The 21,688-nt window shown below is 44.6% G+C and overlaps 1 protein-coding gene across 1 annotated transcript in view; it reads right to left on the reverse strand.

The window, feature by feature from the left end:
- Window positions 1–21,688, reverse strand: part of LOC110491111 (voltage-dependent L-type calcium channel subunit alpha-1D-like) — a 119,584-nt gene that overhangs the window by 6,491 nt on the left and 91,405 nt on the right. Inside the window, exons 30-46 of the mRNA XM_090203492.1 lie at window positions 20,078–20,236; window positions 16,986–17,096; window positions 16,696–16,773; window positions 16,037–16,124; window positions 15,878–15,879; window positions 14,980–15,015; window positions 14,291–14,419; window positions 9,879–9,944; window positions 9,699–9,790; window positions 9,393–9,552; window positions 8,901–9,028; window positions 6,618–6,714; window positions 6,393–6,495; window positions 5,861–5,962; window positions 2,516–2,652; window positions 1,616–1,732; window positions 699–1,060 (exon numbers count right to left, since the gene is read on the reverse strand). Coding sequence (XP_090059618.1) covers window positions 699–1,060; window positions 1,616–1,732; window positions 2,516–2,652; window positions 5,861–5,962; window positions 6,393–6,495; window positions 6,618–6,714; window positions 8,901–9,028; window positions 9,393–9,552; window positions 9,699–9,790; window positions 9,879–9,944; window positions 14,291–14,419; window positions 14,980–15,015; window positions 15,878–15,879; window positions 16,037–16,124; window positions 16,696–16,773; window positions 16,986–17,096; window positions 20,078–20,236 — 1,967 coding nt within the window. The remainder of the gene's footprint in view (window positions 1–698; window positions 1,061–1,615; window positions 1,733–2,515; window positions 2,653–5,860; window positions 5,963–6,392; window positions 6,496–6,617; window positions 6,715–8,900; window positions 9,029–9,392; window positions 9,553–9,698; window positions 9,791–9,878; window positions 9,945–14,290; window positions 14,420–14,979; window positions 15,016–15,877; window positions 15,880–16,036; window positions 16,125–16,695; window positions 16,774–16,985; window positions 17,097–20,077; window positions 20,237–21,688) is intronic.

Below are 21,688 nucleotides of genomic sequence, written 5' to 3' on the forward strand. Positions count from 1 at the left end.
AAAGACAATGTGAGACAAACAGAAATAATAATCCTGGTCATAAAATGAATGGGTCTGGAGTGTGTGTGTCACTGACAGATACACACAATTCCAGGATTTCAACATAAAGAGCTCTTAGTGGTGCAAGAATGAACGGTGCTGAAAAGATCCATTCTATGAAAGGCCAGGATATGTGAAAGACATAGCTGTGGTAAGGATGTGATGGGGACAACAACTTCAAAACCCAAACGCCCTATTCAGATCCACATCTGTTGTCATGGGGTTGATCTCATTGAGCTCCACAGCTCCTAGACCTTACGCAAGCAAAAAACCACTGTTCTCATCACACATGAATTCAAACCTACAATAATCCCCTAGTTCATTACCACAATGTAAAAAAAAGATGTTGATTCAACGTACAATTGTAAGGCAACCAGCTGCAATAGGAGTGGCAACTTACTCCAAAAATATTGGTTGAGAAAACACTCTTTTTGTGTGAAAATGTTGAGTGAACTCACTATCTTCTTGCACCTTGTTGCCTTACAATTGTACATTGAATCAACATCTTTTTTTTTTTACAGTGCATACATTCATTGACTATTGCATTAAAAATGAAGAGAACCATAATATTATGTAACCTTTAACCAGGAAGTCCCTTTGAGTTTAAGAGAGCTCATTTACTAGGGAGACCTAGCCAAGAAAGCAGCATCCTAAGTTACCTTGCAGACTGGACCGTGGTGAGGGTGTCGAAGTCAACACTCTTGCGGTGCGAGCTGGAGGAGGGTGCCCCATTAGCGGACGAGTGCTCGCGGCGGAGACAGCACCGCTGCCCCTCTTTGGGCAGGGAGGGCAGGGTGGGGATGTTGGCGTTGTTGAGGTTGGCGTTGGAGGACATGGGGGATTTGGGGTAGTAGTGGTTGTAGGGGTGGGGGTCACCAGCCCCTTCCTCAGAGCCAACCTGAGAGGGCTCCACGAATGCGTGGCAGGAAGGAGGCGGGACCTGGAGGGGCCGCTGGGTGACAGAACCCCGGTGGTCCCCGTTAACGTGATTGGTGTGGTTGGCGAACAGCACGCCGTTCCTCTGTAGAGACAACACTCGGGTCAGTACAGGCGACCATAAAAACACAGTGACCAAACTTAACCACTGGCTTTGGGTCTGTCCTGGTGGTAAGGAACGGCCATTGAGGTTTTAATTACGATCTTCACTAAATTATGTTCAACAGGTAATGAGGGTATTAAATGAACAGTGCATTTAGTGAAGGTTTGTGTGCAAAACATTTTATGTAAGTGGAGTAACTTTAAAACCACTGGGTTGAATAAGTATCATCTACTGTGTGTTCTGGGTTATCAGGCAATATGAGTGTTATCATCTTTAAATTAGTCTCAACGACAATGGAAATGACATTATTGTCAACATCTCAGAGTGATGTTGTGACTGAGTCAATAGGCAAGCTCTTCCACTGGCCAAAGAGTGGGCCAACAAAGTAACTGTTTTCATTGCGGCACTTGATTTAGCTCAGCTAGCAACCACGTGAACTGAGTTTGGGACCATTCCATTGGCTGTAAAAGACAAATTCTAAGTGTCGGGTGAGTTAAATCAAGCGCATCTATTGAATGAACTGGGACAGTGATTTACCCTAGACACCTCGTCATCTTCTTCTGCATTCATGTCTACAAGGCCCTCGTCTTGCAGGTCACATGATATGACTCGGCGAATTTCGGGCCCAATATCATGCAGTGTGCGGAGGCCAGCCTGCAACGACGACAAGAGAGCAGCTGAGAGCTGGCAGGAACACATGAACTGAAGCATAAGGTCAGACACATACAGTACACACAGACAAATCAGACTGAGGAGGTGCTTTGTTAATCAGGGTGAGTGTGCACAGCACTGCTAATCCAGTGTTGATACAAGACTAAATCATTTCTGAGGAACAATATTCTCTTTATCTCTGATTGTTTCCAGAAGCAGGTAAGAAAGGATATAGTCTGCAGATGTAAGCGTGGCTAGAGGTGACATAGCACAGTGCAGGCCAGGGAAGCAACATTGTGTTCAGGTGTAGTGGCCTGCTGCTTTGCAGATGTCCAGAGGTGATTGGACAAAGCAGCACTAGTGTGATTCAACCAATCGCTAACTAGCAGTTACATATTGTTTACCCATATTAATGTATTATTATCTTACTAAATTAGCCACATATTTTGGTTAGTAAGTCCTATCAGTTAGTTTCAAAGGTTATTATCTTTTAAATTGTACAGGTATCTGCAGTTCAAATACATTGACTTGTTGTGTAGAGTGTACACAGATTGGCCATAATAGTTTGAGTTTGGTAACAATTTTTTTTTTTAAATTGTGCATCGCCCCATGGACCTCCCGGTCGCGGCCGGCTGCGACAGAGCCTGGGCTCGAACCCAGAATCTCTGGTGGCACAGCTGCCTTAGACCACTGCACCTGGGAGGCCCAGTTTGGTAACTATTGACAACTCTAGAGGAGGTGGAATGGTACAGTCCAATACAGAACAGTACAGCAGTTGAGACTCACCTGGAGGGCGATGGTGGAGTTCAGGCTGGAGAATGAGTGTCTTCCCACCAGGCCTTGCTCTTTGCGTTTCTTGAATTTCCTGAAGTAGTCCTGTATCAGGAAGGTAGCATAGAACTTCCCCACGGTTACCTCGTCATCTGAGTGAACAGACCACACAAACGCCTCCACTGTCAGCACCTCACCACGCCGCACAGCATCCTGGGAAATAACACTAGGCCCGAAGACACAATGGTCCTCTACCTCTCCTATAGGAACTCTTCAGAGCACTCCAACAATTGGCTGAATATCATATCATCAACGTGCTGTCTTTATCATGAGTCTATTTTGAATAACTGATATTCCGCAGAAACCCAACATTTTTTTTCATATACAGTACACAGGACTAGTCAGAAGTTTGTACACACCTACTCATTCAAGGGTTTTTCTTAATTTTTTACTATTTTCTACATTGTAAAATAATAGAGAAGACATCAAAACTATGAAATAACACATATGGAATCATGTAGTGACCAAAAAAGTGTTAAAAAAATCTAAATATATTTTACATTTGAGATTCTTCAAAGTAGCCACCCTTTGCCTTCATGACAGCTTTGCACACTCTTGGCATTCTCTCAACCAGCTTCATGAGGTAGTCACCTGGATTTGAGCCAATCAGTTGTGTTGTGACAAGGTAGGAGTGGTATACAGAAGATAGCCCTATTTGGTAAAAGACCAAGTCCATATTATGGCAAGACCAGCTCAAATAAGCAAAGAGAAACGACAGTCCATCATTATTTTAAGACATGAATGCCAGTCAAAAACTTTGAAAGTTTCTTCATGGTCGAACTGCTGGAAAGAAACCACTACCAAAGGACACCAATAAGAAGAAGAGACTTGCTTGAGCTAAGAAACATGAGCAATGGACATTAGACCGGTAGAAATCTGTCGTTTGGTCTGATGAGTCCAAGTTTGATATTTTTGGTTCCAACCGCCGTGTCTTTGTGAAATGCAGAATAGGTGAACGGGTGATTTCTGCATGTGTGGTTCCCAACATGAAACATGGAGGGGGGGGGGGGGGGGGGGGGTGGTGTAGGGGTGCTTTGCTGGTGACACTGTCTGTTCAAGGCAGTAACCAGCATGGCTACCACAGCATTCTGCAGCGATACGCCATCCCATCTGGTTTGCTCTTAGTGGGACTATCATTTGTTTTTCAACAGGACAATGACGCAACACACCTCCAGGTTGTGTAAGGGCTATTTGACCAAGTAGGAGTATGATGGAGTGCTGCATCAGATGAGCTGGCCTCCACAACCACCGGACCTCAACACAATTGAGATGGTTTGGGATGAGTTGGACCGCAGAGTGAAGAAAAAGCAGCCAACAAGTGCTCAGCATATGTGGGAAGTCCTTCAAGACTGTTGGAAAAGCATTTCAGGTGAAGCTGTTTGAGAGAATGCCAAGAGTGTGCAAAGCTGTCAGCAAGGCAAAGGGTGGCTAATTTGAAGAATCTCAAATATACAAATATTTTTGGTTACTACATGATGTGTTATTTCATAGTTGTGATGTCTTCACTATTATGCTACAATGTAGAAAATAGTTTAAAAAATTAAGAAAAACCCTTGAATGAGTAGGTGTGTCCAAACGTTTGACTGGTACTGTATACACTATATGTATGTATGTATGTATGTATGTATGTATGTATGTATGTATGTATGTATGTAAGCTGACCAGCCACTGCGGCTCCTCATGATGAGTTCAGATTTTTGTGGACCCCTCCCGATCAAAGTTGCCCATCCTTGCACTAGAGTATCTGGTATTATCAAAATATGAACAGTTCTGAAACATAGAACTGTAAACAGCCAAACAGACACTAACCTCAACTCAATACTGTCATCATACCACAAAATCATGATATGATGCGGCGCAACGCTTGTTTTCTTTCAAACCAACACAACCACATCTTACTAAACATACGAGTCTATCAAACAGCTACACATCCACCTACAGTATCTAAGGCTTAGCTACAGTACAGGGATACTGCCACAGTTAGAAGCACCTAGCAAGAAGACTACAGCAGAAAGAGAAGAATATCTAAACTGTCAAGAGACGTGCAGGCCAGGGAAGCAGTGCAGAACAGGGAAGCAGAGATCTGTGTCACTCAGCTAGTTAGTAAGCAGACTGGGGACAACTAGGGCACAGGAGAGAGGCAACTCTAGTTCCATGCCACCGGCCAAAAACAGAACTGCTGCAGGAAATTCCGGACGGCAGAGAGAGGGAGAGAGCAGAAGAGACTATGGAAGAGGGGAAAGAGGAGGGAAAGCTGTGGAGGAGAGAAGCTTGGCCAGAAAGAGAGAGAGCGAGAGAGATCAAGAGGAGTTAGTCAACTATAGCAGAGCATGCAATGCTAGAACAAGCCAAGCATCGGAGTTAAATCAGAAAATATTGTGCAGCAAAGGATAACAATGAAAATAAAATACCACAAATAATGGTTTCAGCAAACTATGGCACAGTGAAGAACACCACAGGTTGGTCATCATCAGCATAGTACAACACAGCACAGCACCACAGACTGTATAGGTCAGCATGGCTCAGGTCAACCAAACAGTATACAGAACAACAGTTCAGCATGACATTTGACAGAAACACATGGGTGCTGCGATATCCCCTTCCTATAGAGTACACTGCTTGGTGCACAATGAAGTGAATAGGGAGCCATATAAGATTGAGCCTGGCCAGAGTATCACTAGGATGCCCCAGAGTCGGGCTGTAATGAGCATGTGACCACACTGTGGAGGGAAATAGAGAGTGAGATAAGGTGAGTTTCGCCGAACTTAAGTGACAGTCTGTACTTTCTGTCTCATCCGCTATCTGATCCTGCTCTAACTGAAATAACAACTGGGACTTTTACAGCTATTCACACACAAAACAGGAAGTGAAGACTCAACTGTCTGTCAATAACTTGTCGAAGCAATCTGTTTCACAAGGTTAGTAAGGCCATGGATCACTAATGTCAATGGATTTGTTTATTTTCAAGGGGTGACTGCTGAGTATATGCTTTGAGTTCCATGTATATATCCTGTGTACACCTGCTGAGGGAAAACTTTGTTGAAGGTTAGCCTGGAGTGTAGGATTGCCAATGTGATTACCCACACAGTACATAAGTAATAACACTGCTTAGCTATGTAGTTTTGCACAGCGCATTTGTATGTTTAAAGTGTACATAACAATTGAGCATGTGCGGGTATAGAGGGCAGTCTGACATGAGGAAGTCTCTCTTTAGCCACGCTAGCCATGACATAGAATCTACTGTACAGTTACTGTTGACAGACACCACAGACACATGGAGGCGGGAGCCATTCTACTGACCGCCTGCAGGGGGCACCACTTGGTCCAGCAGCTTCATGCTGGTCCTCTTCCAGATCTTCTTGATGACCGCTCGCAACTCCTCATTGGCCTGTTCCAAGTTGCCTAGGAAACCAACACTTGGTAAATGATTTGGACCAATCAAGACAGCTATCGAGCAGGCCACTGTATAAGAGTATTTTGAGTACATTCATTGGGTGTTTCCATTACAGCACCAGTATGTCGACAGTGATTATGGTAATATGGGCTCTAATGTTATTCTTTGGGAACTGTGTTTCCACATAGCTAAGTCTGACACTGAGGACTTGTGAAGCTTGGCTTTAAGTCAGAGCAGGTCTACTGAGGACATGGGCCAGTGAGAAACTGGAGCCGGGCCGTGGCGGTGGAAACACAAAAATCTGAGCGGTTTGGGTAAAACACTGGGGTAAGTCCTTAGTGGAAATACGCCATCAGAAATACTGTGGGATGATTCTGTCCGATGGACTTCATAGTATCTCCTCATTCAGACATCACTGTGTTTTCTCCCAGTGCTCACCTTCAGTTTTGATCTTCAGAGCGGTCCTCACCAAGGCAAACAGAGTGGCATTGAACATGACCGTGCCATCACTGTTCAGGGGCATGTTCATTGCAACCAGTCTCTAAAAGGAGTTACGGTCATGCAACATATGAGTTAACCAGGGCAAGATTGAGCTCACAATATGAACACGTTATGTAATATGTGTGTGATGTGTGTTCATGCTGTTTGCGTGTTCAGACACACCTTGCAGGCCACTCTGTGTGGACACAGCTTGCCGAAGCCTAGAGGGGGCTGGATACGTCTCAGCAAGGTCACCACATCCAGATGCTTTATCCTGCCCCTGAAAGAGACACAGTCACACAGACACTGAAACCAACACACTACTGAAAGAGACACAGTCACACAGACACTGAAACCAACACACTACTGAAAGAGACACAGTCACACAGACACTGAAACCAACACACTACTGAAAGAGACACCGTCACACAGACACTGAAACCAACACACTACTGAAAGAGACACAGTCACACAGACACTGAAACCAACACACTACTGAAAGAGACACCGTCACACAGACACTGAAACCAACACACTACTGAAAGAGACACCGTCACACAGACACTGAAACCAACACACTACTGAAAGAGACACCGTCACACAGACACTGAAACCAACACACTACTGAAAGCAACACAGTCACACAAACACTGAAACCAACACACTACTGAAAGCAACACAGTCACACAGACACTGAAACCAACACACTACTGAAAGAGACACAGTCACATAGACACTGAAACCAACACACTACTGAAAGAGACACCGTCACACAGACACTGAAACCAACACACTACTGAAAGCAACACAGTCACACAAACACTGAAAGCAACACACTACTGAAAGCAACACACTACTGAAAGAGACACAGTCACACAGACACTGAAAGCAACACAGTCACACAGACACTTAAAGCAACACAGTCACACAGACACTGAAAGCAACACAGTCACACAGACACTGAAAGCAACACACTACTGAAAGAGACACAGTCACACAGACACTGAAACCAACACACTACTGAAAGAGACACAGTCACACAGACACTGAAACCAACACACTACTGAAAGCAACACAGTCACACAGACACTGAAACCAACACACTACTGAAAGAGACACAGTCACACAGACACTGAAACCAACACACTACTGAAAGAGACACAGTCACACAGACACTGAAACCAACACACTACTGAAAGAGACACAGTCACACAGACACTGAAACCAACACACTACTGAAAGAGACAGTCACACAGACACTGAAACCAACACACTACTGAAAGAGACACAGTCACACTGACACTGAAACCAACACACTACTGAAAGAGACACAGTCACACTGACACTGAAACCAACGCACTACTGAAAGCAACACAGTCACACAGACACTGAAACCAACACACTACTGAAAGAGACACAGTCACACAGACACTGAAACCAACACACTACTGAAAGAGACACAGTCACACAGACACTGAAACCAACACACTACTGAAAGAGACACAGTCACATAGACACTGAAACCAACACACTACTGAAAGAGACACAGTCACACAGACACTGAAACCAACACACTACTGAAAGAGACACAGTCACACAGACACTGAAACCAACACACTACTGAAAGAGACACAGTCACACAGACACTGAAACCAACACACTACTGAAAGAGACACAGTCACACAGACACTGAAACCAACACACTACTGAAAGAGACACAGTCACACAGACACTGAAACCAACACACTACTGAAAGAGACACAGTCATACAGACACTGAAACCAAAACACTACTGAAAGAGACACAGTCACACAGACACTGAAACCAACACACTACTGAAAGAGACACAGTCACATAGACACTGAAAGCAACACACTACTGAAAGAGACACAGTCACACAGACACTGAAACCAACACACTACTGAAAGAGACACCGTCACACAGACACTGAAACCAACACACTACTGAAAGAGACACAGTCACACAGACACTGAAACCAACACACTACTGAACGAGACACAGTCACACAGACACTGAAACCAACACACTACTGAAAGAGACACAGTCACACAGACACTGAAACCAACACACTACTGAAAGAGACACAGTCACACAGACACTGAAACCAACACACTACTGAAAGAGACACAGTCACACAGACACTGAAACCAACACACTACTGAAAGAGACACAGTCACACAGACACTGAAACCAACACACTACTGAAAGAGACACAGTCACACAGACACTGAAACCAACACACTACTGAAAGAGACACAGTCACACAGACACTGAAACCAACACACTACTGAAAGAGACACAGTCACACTGACACTGAAACCAACACACTACTGAAAGCAACACCCAATACAGAAACAACACACAGTGAGAACCAATGTAAATGAATGACTGCAGGGGTGTGTGTGTGTATGTGTACTCTATGTCCAGATGGTAATGCAGACTCACTTGGCCTCAGGGTCGTACTCAGACCAGATCCTTTTAAACTCATCCAGGTGGTGAGGGCCCAGAATGGACCAATCACGCGTCAGATAGTCAAAGTTATCCATGATGACAGCAACAAACAAGTTGATGATCTAAAACAGAGGTATACAGTGTGTCAGTACGGGATTACCTTTCTGTTTTCTCAATGACATTCCATTCAGCATTGAAAAACGTTTAAGTTTGTTCCACCTGAGCAAGTCTGACCATACGTCAGAGACTACTTTGATGCATCCTTTTTGTCTTCTTCTAATGCCTCTTAAGAGGAAAGTAATCCAAAAGTAACTCATCATATTACATTACTGAGTTTGGGAAATCCAAAAATGTATGTTACTGAGTACAATTTTGAAAAGGTAACTAGTTACTGTAATGGGTTACACTTAGAAAGTGACCTACCCAACCCTGTGTGTATGAGGGTGTGTGTACATGCTGCGGTTATGTGTGTGTGTGTGTGTATACCAGGAAGGCGCAGAGCATGTAGAAGCTGATGAAGTAGATAATGGCGAATCCGCTGCCACAGGTTTTCTCCTCTCCAGGGTTGTAGTCTGACTCCGAGTCACACAGCTTCCCTGGCAGACATGCCAGCATGATCTCCTGCCACGCCTCACCTGTAGCACACCTGAGAAGCATCAACAACAGTAATATTAGGACTACAATGACCACAACCTTTCACCATCCATAATAATAAATCAACTAGTCTCACACACACACACACACACACACACACACACACACACACACACACACACACACGCACACACATACCTGAAGAGCATCAGGACAGCTTGAGGAAAGGTCTGGAAGTTGTTGTTTCGGTTAATCTGTGTGTGGTCGACCAAGGCAATCTTTCCAAACACCTGAAACACAGCACAGTGTGTTATTGAAGAAATAAATGCTAATCATATTGTAACTTCAACATTTCCAAAATAAATGTCTGTCAGTTACCTGCATTCCAATAACAGCATAGATGAAGAATAACATGGCTATCAGAAGGGCAACATAGGGAAGAGCCTAGGAAGGTCAGAGAGAAAAAGATTGTTTTAGTAGATTGACTCAGCAAGGGAAGAACCTTCACCTGTATGTTACACTCTGACCTGTATGGCTCCACTGTTACCCCAGTAGGGTTGCAGAGGGAGGGTATTACTGGAAACTTTCAAAGTTTACCAGTAAACTGACAGAATTCTGGTAACATTCAAGTTTCTTTTGGAACTGATGTCTGCGCCCAGGGGGATGGAATAAAACGTTGAGGGAGTTTCTCCCTTCTACACTGCTCTGTGGTATTGTGCTACACATACAGTTTGTTAAGAAGGGGCTCTAATTTGTGCAACAACAAAAAATAATCCATAGACTTAATGGACATATGTTCAAACTCGCACACTTTTGATAGACTTAAGCAGCTGCAAATTATCGAGATAAAGTGTCACCACCAAAAAAAACTTAAACAATAGGCCTTTAGCAAATGCAACATATGGCATTCATTTTTCTAATGCAAATAGCACTTTTCAGTGGTACTCAAAGCATGGCATTCTATGAGAACAGCATTTAACAACAGAGTAGACTAATAAATCCTTGCTCAGGTAAAACTATTTGGCTAATCTATATTTCTACATTTCCAAGTCCTATTCTTGAAGATCAAGGGGTATTAAATTAATTGAAATGACTGGAAATCTGACAGACTTTGGTTTTTAATGTAAAAATGTAGCCTTATCATATTACTATCTGTATTGAAGTAGAAAGAACTGGGTAGGGCGTAGGCCAGTAATCAAAAGGTCGCTGGTTCGAATCCCCAAGCAAACTAGGTGAAGAATCTGCTGATGTGCCCTTAAGCAAGGCACTTAACCCAAATTGCTCCTGTAAATCGTTCTGGATAAGAACGTCTGCTATATGACTAAAGTTTGAAATGTAAATGTAACTGGTGGCACAGCTCTGGTGGCACAGCTGGCGCTGCAGCACAGCCCCCTTAACCATTGCGCCACCCGGGAGGCCTATTTTTGTCTTCTTCTAATGTCTCTTAAGAGGAATCTAAGTAATCTAAAAGTAACTGAAAGTAATGGGCGTCACAATAGGCCTTAGGATTTCATCACGGTATTTATGTGCATTCAAATTACCATTGATAAAATGTAATTGTGTTCGTAAACTGTAGCTTATGCCTGCCCATACAATAACCCCACCTCCACCATGGGGCACTCTGTTCACAACGTTGACATGAGCAAACCACTCGCCCACATGATGCCATACAAGCGGTACAGCATGCCAGTGGCCATTGAAGGTGAGCATTTCCCACTGAAGTCGGTTAAGACGCCAAACTGCAGTCAGGTCAAGACCCTGGAGAGGACAACGAGCAGATGAGCTTCCCTGAGACGGTTTCGGTCAGTTTGTGCAGAAATGTTCTGGTTGTGCAAACCCACTGTTTCATCAGCTGTCCTGGTGGCTGGTGTCAGACAAACCCACAGTTTCATCAGCTGTCCTGGTGGCTGGTGTCAGACAAACCCACAGTTTCATCAGCTGTCCGGGTGGCTGGTGTCAGACAAACCCACAGTTTCATCAGCTGTCCTGGTGGCTGGTGTCAGACAAACCCACAGTTTCATCAGCTGTCCTGGTGGCTGGTGTCAGACAACCCACAGTTTCATCAGCTGTCCGGGTGGCTGGTGTCAGACGATCCCACAGTTTCATCAGCTGTCAGGGTGGCTGGTGTCAGACAAACCCACGGTTTCATCAGCTGTCCGGGTGGCTGGTGTCAGACTAACCCACAATTTCATCAGCTGTCTGGGTGGCTGGTGTCAGACAATCCCACAATTTCATCAGCTGTCCGGGTGGCTGGTGTCAGACAAACCCACAGTTTCATCAGCTGTCTGGGTGGCTGGTGTCAGACGATCCCACAGTTTCATCAGCTGTCTGGGTGGCTGGTGTCAGACGATCCCACAGTTTCATCAGCTGTCCTGTTGGCTGGTGTCAGACGAACCCACAGTTTCATTAGCTGTCCGGGTGGCTGGTGTCAGACGATCCCACAGTTTCATCAGCTGTCCTGTTGGCTGGTGTCAGACAAACCCACAGTTTCATCAGCTGTCTGGGTGGCTGGTGTCAGACGATCCCACAGTTTCATCAGCTGTCTGGGTGGCTGGTGTCAGACAAACCCACAGTTTCATCAGCTGTCCTGTTGGCTGGTGTCAGACAAACCCACAGTTTCATCAGCTGTCTGGGTGGCTGGTGTCAGACGATCCTACAGTTTCATCAGCTGTCTGGGTGGTTGGTGTCAGACAAACCCACAGTTTCATCAGCTGTCCTGTTGGCTGGTGTCAGACGAACCCACAGTTTCATCAGCTGTCTGGGTGGCTGGTGTCAGACGATCCCACAGTTTCATCAGCTGTCCGTGTGGCTGGTGTCAGACAAACCCACAGTTTCATCAGCTGTCTGGGTGGCTGGTGTCAGACGATCCCACAGTTTCATCAGCTGTCTGGGTGGCTGGTGTCAGACGATCCCACAGTTTCATCAGCTGTCTGGGTGGCTGGTGTCAGACAATCCCACAGTTTCATCAGCTGTCTGGGTGGCTGGTATCAGACGATCCCACAGTTTCATCAGCTGTCTGGGTGGCTGGTGTCAGACGATCTCACAGTTTCATCAGCTGTCTGGGTGGCTGGTGTCAGACGTTCCCACAGTTTCATCAGCTGTCTGGGTGGCTGGTGTCAGACGATCCCACAGTTTCATCAGCTGTCCGGGTGGCTGGTGTCAGACGATCCCACAGTTTCATCAGCTGTCCGTGTGGCTGGTGTCAGACAAACCCACAGTTTCATCAGCTGTCTGGGTGGCTGGTGTCAGACGATCCCACAGTTTCATCAGCTGTCTGGGTGGCTGGTGTCAGACGATCCCACAGTTTCATCAGCTGTCTGGGTGGCTGGTGTCAGACGATCCCACAGTTTCATCAGCTGTCTGGGTGGCTGGTGTCAGACGATCCCACAGTTTCATCAGCTGTCTGGGTGGCTGGTGTCAGACGATCCCACAGTTTCATCAGCTGTCTGGCTGGCTGGTGTCAGACGATCCCACAGTTTCATCAGCTGTCCGGGTGGCTGGTGTCAGACGATCCCACAGTTTCATCAGCTGTCCGGGTGGCTGGTGTCAGACGATCCCACAGTTTCATCAGCTGTCCGGGTGGCTGGTGTCAGACGATCCCACAGTTTCATCAGCTGTCAGGGTGGCTGGTGTCAGACGATCCCACAGTTTCATCAGCTGTCCGGGTGGCTGGTGTCAGACGATCCCACAGTTTAATCAGCTGTCCGGGTGGCTGGTGTCAGACGATCCCACAGTTTCATCAGCTGTCTGGGTGGCTGGTGTCAGACAATCACACAAGTGCAGAAGCCGGATGTGGAGGTCCTGGGTTGGCGTGGTTACACATGTTCTGTAGTTGTGAGGCCGGTTGGACGTGTTGACAAATTCTCTAAAACGACGTTTGAGGTGACTTATGGTAGAGAAATTAACATTCAATTCTCTGGCAAAAGCTCTGGTGGACATTTCTGCAGTCAGCATGCCAATTCCACACTCTCTCAAAACAAACTTGAGACATCTGTGGTATTGTGTTATGTGACACAACGGCACATTTTAGAGTGGCCTTTTATTGTCCCCAGTACAAGGTGCACATGTGTAATGATCATGCTGTTTAATCAGCTTCTTGATTTTGTGCCAATAATGCTAGTACGAACTTGACCCCAGGTGCAGAGAAACACAGCAAGCAGAGGTAAGGATTGATTATATTGGCAAAGGAGAAATGCTCACTAACAGGGATGTAAACAAATTAATTTTGTGCACAACATTTGAGAGAAATAAGCTTTTTGTGGGTTTGGAACATTTCTGGGATCTTTTATTTCAGCTCATTAATCAAAACACTATCCTAAATATAAACCATCAACTTAGTGAATTCCATTGATGTTTAATATGAGGGTTTCAGCATGAAATTACCTTTATATATATATATATTTTACACACTTAAATGTATTTTATTATGTCAATATGTCTTGGCTGTAAATGTTTTGGCGTGACACTGGTGGCAGTTGTGAAAAAAGTTAAAGTGATTAGATGCTTTTTTCATTAATTAGGCAATTCTTTCTTGAACCATATGGTCTATCTACTAGAAACGCAAGGACAAAATGACACAGATCTAAAAAATAATACTGTATGAATATATATATATATATATATATATATATATATATATATATATATATATATATTAAAAGTTATTCAAGTATAAATGACCAAAGTTATCATAAATGACCTGTTAATAACCAAAATTACCGAAGATTTTGGTAACTTTGGTAAATTACCGGTAGCTTGGCAACCCTATACATGAGCATTTCTTCTCTCACCTGGAAGGACTTAATGAAGGTCCACAGGAGCGTTCGGATGCCCTCCCCTCTGCTGAGCAGCTTGACCAATCGCATGACTCGAAACAGACGGAAGAATGTGATGGAGATGCGAGCGCTGTCCTCGGTGTTCTGAGAGAGGGAGAGAGAGAGAGGTGGAACACCCACAGTGCTACTTTAACACACAGCTAGGAGCAGGCCAGAGATCAACACGCAGTGTGTGCATGTGTACGTACGTGCACGTGTGTTCAACCACCTCTGTGCATGTGTGTACACATTCAGGTAGAGGAACATGCAACAGTCCTTAACTTGTGTGAATGCGATGCAGACACGTCCCACACACATACAGTAGCTACACTCCTAGGAGTCATACAGAGGCACTCTCCCATCTCCAGAGTGTCCAGACACAAGCAAACCTGGACAAACCCACAACATCTACAGTATGATCCAGGTCAAACATGAACAAAACAACACAAAAAAGACTGATAATGAGATGATGCTCAACACGAGCAAGATCCCGAACCAGAACTGATCTTGTCCTTGGAACCAGCCCAGGCAAGACAAAACCTCAACACAGTATATGGTTTCAGAACAGGATATTTCATGCGAACAAACGTGACGACTGACAACATAAACAGCTCTGTGCGGAGATGACGATGAGGAAGAGTGGGGTACTGGAAGGGGCTTCTTACCCCTGGGTCCACAATCACCTTCACCACTGGGATGGCCTTGAAACCAAAGGTCTGGGTTAACCACTAACAACTTCACTTCTTCGTCCCTCATATCATTGAAGCCAGCAATTAGTCATTGACATAGTTATTGACATAATTACTTATCTAACAACTAGTTCAGAACGTCATGACATTTCTTTATTGTTGATTCAATCAACCATCCACAGGATTATAGAAACGTCTTCAACAAAAGGAGTCAGAGAACAACCATAACAGACATGTTACATAAGCAACCATATTGACACTGGAGACACGCCATCATCTGCCTTTTATGCAAAGCACGACCTCAGTAGCTTAGTACTGATTACCACACACAGTAGTACATTCAGTGCATCAAACGTGACATACAATTCTACACACGTGAAGAAAGAAAAGAAAACAACATAATGCAGTGCAACTTTGATGAGCACCAGAAAATAAGGAGATCCCAGAAAGACAAACTTGGTTTCATTCATATCAAATAACTACGTATATTGTTTCATGTAGTACAATTTGAAATAAACCACGTAGTGAGAGAATCTCTGCATGTGTATGTGTGTACGTCCATATGTGTGCTTACATTTGTCATTCCAAAAAAGGGAAAAAAACAGAGGCACACAAACGTCATGATGGCACAAAGTCACAGAACAGCACCAAGCATGGGATCCCTAATCTAGACAACATATTGGAGGAAGGCCTTGCAATAACCCTGGGAGTGTTTTGAAACGGTCCTATCGTTAGAAAATCGTACGAATCTGGTAAAGATCTGACTCAGTTGTCATCATATTTATATAGATGTCACACGCCATTTGATCTCTGAGGCTCACCGGGTTGCATTCAAGATCACAACATTACTCCAACACGGTGGACGCTACCTAACAGCTAGATAGCTCCTCGGAAAGCTATTGCTCTAGCTAGCATAGTTAATGAACATGTTTGGGACATGAAAACATGTTGGGATCTTGAATGTAACCCTGATGTTATTGTAATGCATTCCCTCTGATTGTGCTACATGAACAAGGAGCATGAAGATGGCTACTTACATTGATCTCTGTGATTGCAATGTCAACGACGCTACCAACAACAATTAAGGCATCAAATGTGTTCCATGCATCGGCGAAATAGTGCTGTAAGCGCCACCCCAAGGACACAAAGAGACGGGAGAGAACAGAGAGAGAACAGAGAGAGAACAGAGAGAGAACAGAGGCAGAAAAAGAGAAAGAGAAGGATAGAGAGAGGTGAAAATACAGACAAAAAAACATGAAAATATACAGCAGGAAATAGAAAAAAAAGATTCTGAGTGGCACTGTGTCTGGGAGAATACAAAATGTATACATGCCTCTAAGTAGCCCAACTTTACATATGAAACAGTGAAGTTCTGACTATGATCTGTTATGAACCCTCTACAACCCTCTACTATATAAGGTGCTATACGTCTCTCACTGATACAGTGCCTACACAGTGCTGAGTAACTCGCCACCATAGACCTAGACCCAATACCAGTCCTGCACAGGTAATACATCATACCTATGGTGGCCAGCCCTGACAGAGGTCCCACAGTAGGACAAGGAGCCAACAGACTGGCTTTAGGACCAGAGAGGGGTTTGAGTGAGTAGAAAAAGGTGAGGGAAGTAAATAAGGAAGGAAGGGAGGAAGAGAGGAGGCAGGGATGAGGGCAGGTCTACTATAATACTCTACCTGAGTGAGAATGATGTCTACTACGCTGCCGATCACCACCAGGGCATCGAAGACGTTCCAGGCATCCCCAAAATACCCCTACAGGCCCGGGTACGGAGCCCAGCATGGGTGTGTGGGTGGGGGGGGGGGGGGGGGGGGGAGTGGAGAGTAAGAAGTAGGGAGGGAAAGGGTGAGGAGGGAGTGTTAAGGTAATATTGCAGGGGAAGATACTTGGTAGAGGGAGTGGAGTGAGGGGGTGAGATAACTGGTCTATGGTGTGAGTTGAGAGGCAGGCAAACAGACTGACTCACCCTGGGTTTGAAGGCGATGAGTTTAAAGATCATCTCCACAGTGAAGACGCCAGTGAAGACCATGTTGAGGATGTCCATGGCATAGTTGAACAGGTGAGACTGGCCGTAGTGCTGAGGAAATGGAGAGAGTGGGAGAGAGATGGAGAGAGAAGAGGGAGAGAGAGGGTCGGAGAAAGAGAAAGGGGGAAGATAAGGGGCATAAGAAGAACAGAAAGAAGGATGAGCAGAGAAATTAATTTACAGTTTATGAAATGCAGAACAGAGAGACAGAAAGGCATAGTGGGACAGAGAGATAGACTCAGATATAGAGACACAAAGAGAGACAGAGATAGACTCAGATATAGAGACACAAAGAAAGACAGAGATAGACTCAGATATAGAGACACAGAGAGAGACAGAGATAGACCCAGATATAAAGACACAAAGAAAGACAGAGATAGACCAGGATATAGAGACACAGAGAGAGAGAGACAGAGATAGACCCGGATATAGAGACACAGAGAGAGACAGAGATAGACCCAGATATAGAGACATAGAGAGAGACAGAGATAGACCCAGATATAAAGACACAAAGAAAGACAGAGATAGACTCGGATATAGAGACACAGAGAGAGACAGATATAGACCCGGATATAGAGACATAGAGAGAGACAGACATAGACCCAGATATAGAGACATAGAGAGAGACAAAGATAGACCAGGATATAGAGAAACACAGAGAGACAGAGATAGACCCGGATATAGAGACATAGAGACAGAGATAGACCCAGATATAGAGACATAGAGAGAGACAGAGATAGACCCGGATATAGAGACATAGAGACAGAGATAGACCCAGATATAGAGACATAGAGAGAGACAGAGATAGACCAGGATATAGAGACATAGAGACAGAGATAGACCCGGATATAGAGACACAGAGACAGAGATAGACCCGGATATAGAGACATAGAGAGAGACAGAGATAGACCAGGATATAGAGACATAGAGACAGAGATAGACCCGGATATAGAGACAGAGATAGAGATAGACCCAGATATAGAGACACAGAGAGAGACAGAGATAGACCAGGATATAAAGACAGAGATAGACCCAGATATAGAGACATATAGACAGAGATAGACCCAGATATAGAGACACAGAGAGAGACAGAGATAGACCCAGATATAGAGACATAGAGACAGAGATAGACCCGGATATAGAGACAGAGATAGACCCAGATATAGAGACATAGAGACAGAGATAGACCCGGATATAGAGACAGAGATAGACAGACCCGGATATAGAGACACAGAGAGAGACAGAGATAGACCAGGATACAGAGACATAGAGACAGAGATAGACCCGGATATAGAGACATAGAGAGAGACAGAGATAGACCAGGATATAGAGACATAGAGACAGAGATAGACCAGGATATAGAGACATAGAGAGAGACAGAGATAGACCCGGATATAGAGACATATAGAGAGACAGAGATAGACCAGGATATAGAGACACAGAAAGAGACAAAGATAGACCAGGATATAGAGACATAGAGAGAGACAGAGATAGACCAGGATATAGAGACATAGAGAGAGACAGAGATAGACCAGGATATAGAGACAGAGATAGACCAGGATATAGAGACATAGAGAGAGACAGAGATAGACCAGGATATAGAGACACAGAAAGAGACAGAGATAGACCAGGATATAGAGACATAGAGAGAGACAGAGATAGACCAGGATATAGAGACATATAGAGAGACAGAGATAGACCAGGATATAGAGACACAGAAAGAGACAGAGATAGACCCGGATATAGAGACATAGAGAGAGACAGAGATAGACCAGGATATAGAGACATAGAGAGAGACAGAGATAGACCAGGATATAGAGACACAGAGAGAGACAGAGATAGACCAGGATATAGAGACACAGAGAGAGACAGAGATAGACCAGGATATAGAGACATAGAGAGAGACAGAGATATACCAGGATACAGAGACATAGAGAGAGACAGATATAGACCAGGATACAGAGACATAGAGAGAGACAGAGATAGATCAGGATACAGAGACATAGAGAGAGACAGAGATAGACCCGGATATAGAGACATAGAGAGAGACAGAGATAGACCAGTATATAGATACATAGAGAGAGACAGAGATAGACCAGGATATAGAGACATAGAGACAGAGATAGACCAGGATATAGAGACATAGAGACAGAGATAGACCAGGATATAGAGACATAGAGAGAGACAGAGATAGAGACATAGAGACAGAGATAGACCAGGATATAGAGACATAGAGAGAGACAGAGATAGAGACATAGAGACAGAGATAGACCAGGATATAGAGACATAGAGAGAGACAGAGATAGACCAGGATACAGAGACATAGAGAGAGACAGAGATAGACCAGGATATAGAGACAGAGATAGACCAGGATATAGAGACAGAGAGAGAGACAGAGATAGACCAGGATATAGAGACATAGAGAGAGACAGAGATAGACCAGGATATAGAGACAGAGATAGACCAGGATATAGAGACATAGAGAGAGACAGAGATAGACCAGGATATAGAGACAGAGAGGGAGACAGAGATAGACCAGGATATAGAGACACAGAAAGAGACAGAGATAGACCAGGATATAGAGATATAGAGAGAGACAGAGATAGACCCGGATACAGAGACATAGAGAGAGACAGAGATAGAGACATAGAGAGAGATAGACCAGGATATAGAGACACAGAGAGAGACAGAGATAGAGACATAGAGACACAGAGAGAGACAGAGATAGAGACATAGAGACAGAGACATAGAGAGAGATAGACCAGGATATAGAGACACAGAGAGAGACAGAGATAGAGACATAGAGACAGAGACATAGAGAGAGACAGAGATAGAGACATAGAGACAGAGACATAGAGAGAGACAGAGATAGAGACATAGAGACACAGAGAGAGACAGAGATAGAGACATAGAGACAGAGACACAGAGAGAGACAGAGATAGAGACATAGAGACAGAGATAGAGACATAGAGACAGAGACATAGAGAGAGACAGAGATCGGACTATACATGTATGGCAGGAAAGGGACTCACCTGGATGGCCAGACACAGTGTGTTGAGGATGATGAGGACGAACATGACGTACTCAAAGCCTGTGGAGTTGACCACATACCAGAACTTATACTGGTAGGGGTTCTTAGGGATGTACCTTCTCAGTGGACGAGCCTTCAGAGCATACTCCACACACTGACGCTAGAGAGAGGAGAGGGGAGATAAAACACACAGTAATACACAGAAATACACACACATACAGTGCTGTGCAAAAGATTTATGCAGGTGTGAAAAAATGCTGTTAAGTAAGAATGCTTTCAAAAATAGACATGTTAATAGTTTATTTATCAATTAACTAAATGCAAAGTGAGTGAAACGAAAAAAAATCTACATCAAATCAATATTTGGTGTGGCCACCCTTTGCCTTCAAAACAGCATCAATTCTTCTAGGTACACTTGCACACAGTTTTTGAAGGAACTTGGCAGGTAGGTTGGTCCAAACATCTTGGAGAACTAACCACAGTTCTTCTGTGGATTTAGGCAGCCTCACGGGCTTCTCTCTCTTCATGTAATCCCAGACACACTCGATGATGTTGAGATCAGGGCTCTGTGGGGGCCGAACCATCATTTCCAGGACTCCTTGTTCTTCTTTACACTGAATATAGTTCTTAATGGGGGCCTGTGTAGCTGTGCCACCAGAGACTCTGGGTTCGCGCCCAGGCTCTGTCGCGACCGGGAGGTCCATGGGGTGACGCACAATGGCCTAGCGTCGTCCGGGTTAGGGAGCGTTTGGCCGGTAGGGATATCCTTGTCTCATAGCGCTATAGCGACTCCTGTGGCGGGGCGGGCGCAGTGCACACTAACCAGGTCGCCAGGTGCACGGTGTTTCCTCTGACACATTGGTGCGGCTGGCTTCCGGGTTGGATGAGCGCTGTGTTAAGAAGCAGTGTGGCTTGGTTGGGTTGTGTATCGGAGGACGCATGGCTTTCGTCCTTCGTCTCTCCCGAGCCCGTATGGGAGTTGTAGCGATGAGACAAGATAGTAACTACTAACAATGCACAATGCTCCACTGTTGAACCTTCACAATGCTCCACCGTTGAACCTCCACAATGCTCCACTGTTGAACCTCCACAATGCTCCACTGTTGAACCTCCACAATGCTCCACCGTTGAACCTCCACAATGCTCCACTGTTGAACCTCCACAATGCTCCACTGTTGCCTGCAGACACTCATTTGTGTTCCGCTCTCCAGCCCTTCGGAGAACAAACTGCCTTCTGCTACAGACAAATATTTCAGTCCAGAGCACCTGCTGCCATTTTTCTGCACCCCAGTTCCTGTGTTTTCGTGCATAGTTGAGTCGCTTGGCCTTGTTCCCACGTCAGAGTTAATGATTGTGTTTCAACCTAGATATTGAATTGATGATCATGAGCACCTGTTTGGTATAATTGTTTAATCATACACCTGACTATATGTCTGCAAAATCCCTGACTTTGTACAAGTGTACCTGGAAGAATTGATGCTGTTTTGAAGGCAAATATTGATTTGATGTAGAGTTTTCTTCAGTTCACTCACTTTGCATTTATTTAATTTATAAATATAATCTATTAACATGTCTATTTTTGAAAGCATTCTTACTTAAAGCATTTTTTCAC

Source organism: Oncorhynchus mykiss, chromosome 16, assembly GCF_057628025.1.
Source record: "Oncorhynchus mykiss isolate SJ-2025 chromosome 16, ASM5762802v1, whole genome shotgun sequence".
Taxonomy (NCBI): domain Eukaryota; kingdom Metazoa; phylum Chordata; class Actinopteri; order Salmoniformes; family Salmonidae; genus Oncorhynchus; species Oncorhynchus mykiss.